Source organism: Aedes albopictus, chromosome 3 (assembly GCF_035046485.1).
Source record: "Aedes albopictus strain Foshan chromosome 3, AalbF5, whole genome shotgun sequence".
Taxonomy (NCBI): domain Eukaryota; kingdom Metazoa; phylum Arthropoda; class Insecta; order Diptera; family Culicidae; genus Aedes; species Aedes albopictus.
In genome coordinates, this window is record NC_085138.1 from 439058602 (window position 1) to 439065343 (window position 6742).

Below are 6742 nucleotides of genomic sequence, written 5' to 3' on the forward strand. Positions count from 1 at the left end.
CTGCTGCTGCCGGTGTATATACGCGCGCGCCTGACACCAAAACACGGGATATTCGCCTCTCGGCTTGTTTGGGAGCGAATTGCATAAATATTTCCCTTTCACTCCGGATAGTTTGCTGGTGCCATCGCATCGCATCACATCGCAATCGCACCCAGCAGCCAGCAAGCGATGATGATAGCATAACATTTGAAAGTGCTCTCCACCCGGCCGGGCTCTGGATTGGGGAGTTTTTGTATTTTTGTGCACTCGGTGCACTTGACGTGCTGCTCTTTGCCTAGATGCCTGACGGGCAGGGGTTCCCGAATTGATTCAGTTCAGTATTTTTCGAGTGTAATCCACTGTTATATTTTTTTGCCAATCTCCGTCAAGCGTTTTCTTTGCGCTGATTCACAGAAAACTCACGGCCTATTCAAAGCGAAGTCCAGAATTAATAAAAAGATGTGTAGTGGATTGGTGAGCTCGTTTTATACTGATCACAGCTACATTTATTACTCTGAGGCTTGAGGCATTATCTCCATTATCATAGATATAATTGGGGTTTTAAATTAAGAAAAATTTATTGATTTTTTAAATCTATACGAAAGAGCATCTTTTTCTGAACTACTATGATTTTTTTCAGATTTTTAGAACTTTATTTTGGTACCTAAAATCGATTTCGAAGACATTTTTCAAAATCACCTTTTGACAGCTATGAAACTGCTTGACAGCTCCGCCCAGTACAAAATGCGACGAGGGGTGATTCGACAAATCGCTTCCATACAAACTTCAAATTGATTTTAAAATAGGTTCCCGGGCACCAAAATTCATGAAAATTTGGATTTCGGCTCAGTGTTGCATGCAGATTAAGAATATGGAATTATCTCAACACCGCTAAAGAAGCCAATTATAATTAAGAAATATTTAACAGGAAATTCAAAAAACTTATTTCAAATTTTGAAATCTGATAGCAGTTCATTGAATAATAAATATTAGAGTTGGGAACCCCTGTGTCATCTCTAGCCTTTGAATATGTCGGAGAAAAAAGCTCACATACTCACGGAGCTTAGCTCGGTGACGTGCTATATGATATGCACCGAAATAACACTGCACCAACCCCTTCCTCTTCCGCTTGCCCCGTGCAATCGAACCCACAGGGAAAAAAGTGCACATCCTGCAGACATACGAACTAAATATACGAATGAACGGGGTGGCATGACATCCGAGAGAGCGCGCACACCCGGACAAATAATAAAAAAAAACGGCAATTGCGGGTGCGGATTTAGTGTGCAGATTAATCCGCTTTTCCGAGCTTGGAAAAACTAATCGCAATTGTGTAATTAGAATTTCGAGCACTGCAGCACTACCAACAGCAGCAGCAGCAGCACCGGTAGTGAGTGATGCACTGGTGAAACGGACACCCCTGGCTTGCTTTTTCGAGCGTTGGCGTTGGGTTGGGGCAAAACGGATGACAAAGAGATGCATATCATGCTTCGAGTGGTTTTTAGAATTAGAAGCATCACTTCCGGATGGAAAAGTATGGTTCAACGATGCGATAGTTGAATTAAATTTCAAAATTGAACGGGATCAAGTGGGTAACTGGGGCACCGGGATTATTTCAAGCTTTTGTTATGTGAGAGAGAGAGTTTTGGGTACCGACGGTACTATATATAATTTAAATTAAAAGTGTTTTTGTACCAGCATTTTGTTTGGATAGAGTTTGACAGACAGTTTCTATTTTTTTTCATTTTTCTATCAAAAATTTAAACACGTAAAAGAGGAATAGATTTATAATGAATTGATGATGAAAGTTGTATGGAATGAGCTCACCAAAATATCTGGAGAATGAGACATTTTCATTTATTCGTAGTTGCTCCTCATCATGGACACTTTCTACTTAGGAATATGAAGAAAATTCCCATACCGAAAAATTCCTGAACCGATCGGGAATCGATCCCAGTTACCCTAGGAGGTCACTAGAAAATCAAATAGCTGGGATTTTTTTTATTATCGTAGAAATTGGGCCGAAGGGTCCCAGATTTTCATGAAAATGTTTTCCCAGAAAACTAAGGTGGAAATTCTTTGTTTTCCCCTGACACTACTTACTTTGAAAAATCATAACTCAAGAACGAAGCATCATAGAAACAAAGTGTTACCAGGAAATGAAGGCAAATTCTCTCAGAAATCAAAAAAAAAATATGAACTGGAAAAAGTTTTCCACAAAATTTTTCACAATTGAGAAATTCATAAAGAAAAGCCGGAAAAACAATGCCCGAACACGTGGAAAGTTTTTAAAAAAATATTTTTTAAAAGGTTATTTCATAAGCTTTAATCGCTAAAATTTTTAGAATGCATTTTTTTTTTTCGTTTTTGAGTTATGGCCAATTTTGTTGAAAAATGTCCAAATGTATCATATAAGCCTTTTCTTTGAATAATTATAATTCAAGAACGAAGCATCGTAGAAACAAAGATTTTGAATGAAAAAAAGCAAAATTTTCTCAGGGATAAACAAAAATAAAGTGGAAAAAGTTTTCCACAAAATTTTCCACCGATGAGAAAATTGAAAAAGAAAAATCAGAAGAACTAGTCCCGAACTCGCGGAAAATTTTCGAAAAAAATATTTTTAAGAAGGTAATTTTATAAGCCCTGATTGCTGAAATTTTTGGAATGGTCTTTTTTTTTCTTTCTTGAGTTATGGGTCAATTTTATGGACAATAACCATGTACGCATATATTATATGGTCATTTTTCACATAATTGGCCATAAATAAAAAACGAAAAACAAGTACATTCCAAAAATTTATGCCAACAAAGCTTATGAAACTACATTCTCAAAAATATTTTTTCGAAAATATCCTGTGTGTTCGGGCATAGGTTTTCCGGCTTTTCTTTATAAATTTCCTCAGCGGTGGAAAATTTTGTCGAAAACTTTTCTTTTCATATTTTTTTAGATTCCTGAGGAAATTTGCTTTCATTTTCTAAAAAAACTTTGTTTCTACGATGCTTCGTTCTTGAGTTATGATTTTTGAAAGAAAAAACTTATATGACACATTTGGACATTTTTCAACAAAATTGGCCATTACTCAAAAACGAAAAAAAAGTGCATTTCAAAAATTTCAGCGATTAAAGCTTATGGAATAACCTTCTCAGAAATATATTTTTTTTAATTTTCCACGAGTTCGGGCATTGTTTTTCCGGCTTTTCTTTACGAATTTTCTCAACTGTGGATAATTTTGTGGAAAACTTTTTCTAGTTCATTTTTTTTTGGAATTCTGAGAAAATTTGCTTTTATTTTCTGAAAAAAAAACTTTGTTTCTATGATGCTTCGTTCTTGAGTTAGGATTTTTCAAGGTAAGTAGTGTCAGGGGAAAACAAAGAATTTCCACCTGAGTTATCCGGGAAAATAGGCGACCCTGAATTTTTCTCATTTTTTTTGTTCATACATATATCCATGAGCCCTGCCTGCAGAAAAAGTTTCATGAAAATCTGAGACCCTTCGGCCCAATCCCGTACGGTAATAAAAAAAATTGTCCAGTTTTCAAATTCATTTTAAACAACCAATACGAAATGGAAAATCAAATACATTTTTCAATTCCTACCGACAGAGGTTTAGGTAAACTGTCTAATCAAATTATTTCTCTCCTCTTTTCCGCTTTGCAGGTACGTACAAAGTATCCTATGTTCACCAAATGTACCAACCCGAACGTACATTCGACAGAAACGGGTAAGAAGAAGGAGGCAAGTAAACATGACAGCCGGAAAAACCAAGGATTACGTTTCATGGCTACTACGGTTATTCTTCAAACAAAATCCAAACACTCTTTTTCTGGGAAAGCAAGGGGGTGACTTCGGTGAGATCAAGTAGCCGTAGATTCTGAAACCTCAACGATTCCGAAGGTGTGAACCAATTGCGCATGGTGGTGGTGGCAGCGGGGGCAGACACCCCGAGCCTGAAGCTCGGGGAGAGGTTAGTTAGCATATCTAGCATGCTTACACCATGTGTGTGTCGTTTACGTGTAAGAGAGGAGGCATCAAGCACCATTCCGGATTCTGGTATTTGTTTAGGACACACGTTCCGAGATGAAGATTCGAACCATGTCGGAACAGAACTTACAACATTTCCCGTCATCCTCCGCCGGGTCCTATGCTGTGCTCTCTTGGAAGTGACAAAAAATATCTCATCCGGATCCACCACTGATGACGACGACGACCGTTCGGGAATGAGAGAAGATTTTTCCGATAATAGAAAGAAAATTTTTGCACAAACAAAACATCAAAATCATTTCCGTGATTTTTATTTTTGTTCAAGAAAATGTGGAGAGATTGGCGTAATCAATAAATGCATAAATAATTAATGAATTATCAAGTTTTTTGTGGAATTCCATATAATTATTGCCCATATTGAAAAAAAAAGTGATTTAAACACATAGTACAGGCGACTGTTTGGACCACCCAAGTAACCAAATGGCACTATTATTCCCCTTGCGTGCTAATACAGTGCTAATGTAGAGCTGCCCTGTTCTATATTGGCCGTATAATAGCCCTATATGACCAAAAGTTTAAATAAATTGCTGATGGTTACTCCGGCATTCTACGGGAAAATATTTTTCAAAAAAATTATCAGCAAACCTGTGCAAATTATGAATGCTGGTTTTCAATCCACATATTAAGGAAAACATGCATCTCCTCAAGAACGGCAGCCACAGTCAGGGATAGGGTGCGACTCAAAACTCTTTGCGTGCCGCACACTCTGCTACGAGACAGCACAACAAACTAGAAGGAGACGAGTACGCGCAATCGGTTGTGTGTTGCTCGCTTACTTTGCCGCGCGCTGGAGCTCTCCTGTCTCTCACGCTCTGTCGTATGCACTCTCTCGGTGCTTGTCTCCGTGCTTGGCACTTGGCTTGATACTACGCACGATTGGAAAAATTTCGAATCAAACGACCCATCACTTGTCAACCCTTGACAAGCTTAACAACTTTGCCGAAAACACAAACTCTTCAATTAATTTATTAATTGTTTTTTTTCTGTTTGGAGACAAGCGCAGTCCCAAGCACCGTGCATTACTCCCTGCGCCGTAGAGCTAGTGCTGCGATTGTCTCTCGCACAATTACGAAAGCTCTCACTCATACGTCTCTTGTCTCTCGGCAAAACGGGAGACGAGCACTTGCGATTGTGTGAAGCACACGCTTTTTTTCGCACCGCACGGTGCATACCGCCAATCCCTGGCCACAGTCACTCAAAGCTCAAACTCAAATGAGTTGCATTATGAAAATTATACAGCTATTTTTCATTATGCAACTCATTTCAGTTGTATAATAAACCAGTTCGGAAAAATTGGCCATTATGATACCAAAATGAGTTATATAAAATGTAAATTATGATATTGAATTGTATAAAGTAACATGTGATGGACGCCGTGAACCGAAAATTGTTTTATGCAATTCAGTATCATAATTTATATTTTATATAGGTAACTCATTTGGGTATCATGATGGCCAACTTTTTCGAACTGGTTCATAATGCAACTGAAATGAGTTGCATAATAAAAAATGGTTTTATAACGTTCATAATGCAACTCATTTGAGTTGCATTATGAACATTATGCAACTCAATTGAGTTGCATTGTGAAAAAATCATTGCATAAAATTTTGTATCGCCAAGCCTCGTTGAATAAATGTACGACTCGTGCTGAAAAACAAAACAACTTTTTGCAACTCGTTACATAAATAACTATTGAACACTCACTTCGAAAATCCGACGTGATTAGGTTCAAAAATTGCGAAATCGTTGAAATTGGCCAAATCGACCGTGTGTAGCGTTCTGAAACGTTTCCGTCAGGGGCATACTATCGATCGACAGGATCATAACAAGCGTCATAGTGTAACTAAGGATCGGAAGGTGTTAAGAACATTAAGTGCAAATGTTGGGCAGTCGGATAATAATGTCGTCATAAAAATAATGCCAGCCAAAGTACCTTTACCTTTACCTTTACCGGTCAGGCTAAGGCCGGGGTGGCCTCTGCTGTACATAGTAGCCGCCTCCATTCCACTCGGTCCATGGCTGTTTGTCTCCAGTTCCGCACTCTGCGTAGGGTCCGCAGATCGTCCTCCACTTGGTCGACCCACCTAGCTCGCTGCGCTCCACGTCTTCTTGTACCGGTCGGATGACTCTCGAGAACCATTTTAGTCGGGTTGCTATCCGACATCCTGATGACGTGACCCGCCCACCGTAGCCTCCCGATTTTCGCGGTATGGACGATGGTTGGTTCTCCCAGCAGCTGATGCAGCTCGTGGTTCATTCGCCTTCTCCAAGTCCCGTCTTCCATCTGCACTCCGCCGTAGATGGTACGCAACACCTTCCGTTCGAAAACTCCAAGGGCGCGTTGGTCCTCTGCACGTAGGGTCCATGTTTCGTGCCCATAGAGGACGACCGGTCTAATCAACGTTTTGTAGATGGTTAACTTCGTGTTACGGCGAACTTTATTCGATCGTAGAGTTCTGCGGAGTCCAAAGTAGGCACGATTTCCTGCCACAATGCGCCTCTGAATTTCTCTGCTGGTGTCGTTGTCGTCGGTCACCAGTGAGCCCAAGTACACGAATTCTTCAACCGCCTCGATTTCATCACCGTCGATATAAATTCGGTGTGGCGGGCGCGGTGATTCCTCCCTGGAGCCCTTTGCCATCATGTACTTTGTCTTCGACACATTAATGACTAATCCGATTCGCCTGGCTTCCCTCTTTAGTCGGATGTACGTTTCCGCCATT

The 6742-nt window shown here is 39.8% G+C and overlaps 1 protein-coding gene across 2 annotated transcripts in view; it reads left to right on the plus strand.

Annotated features, from left to right (window-relative positions):
* The window catches only part of LOC115268069 (uncharacterized), a 375447-nt gene extending 371113 nt beyond the window's left edge, over positions 1-4334 (plus strand). For both annotated transcript variants that reach the window (XM_029876002.2, XM_062856588.1), the window contains one exon: positions 3636-4334. In XM_029876002.2, the coding sequence (XP_029731862.2) occupies positions 3636-3703 (68 nt within the window). In that variant the 3' untranslated portion in view covers positions 3704-4334. The remainder of the gene's footprint in view (positions 1-3635) is intronic.
* The last annotated feature ends 2408 nt before the right edge of the window (positions 4335-6742 follow it).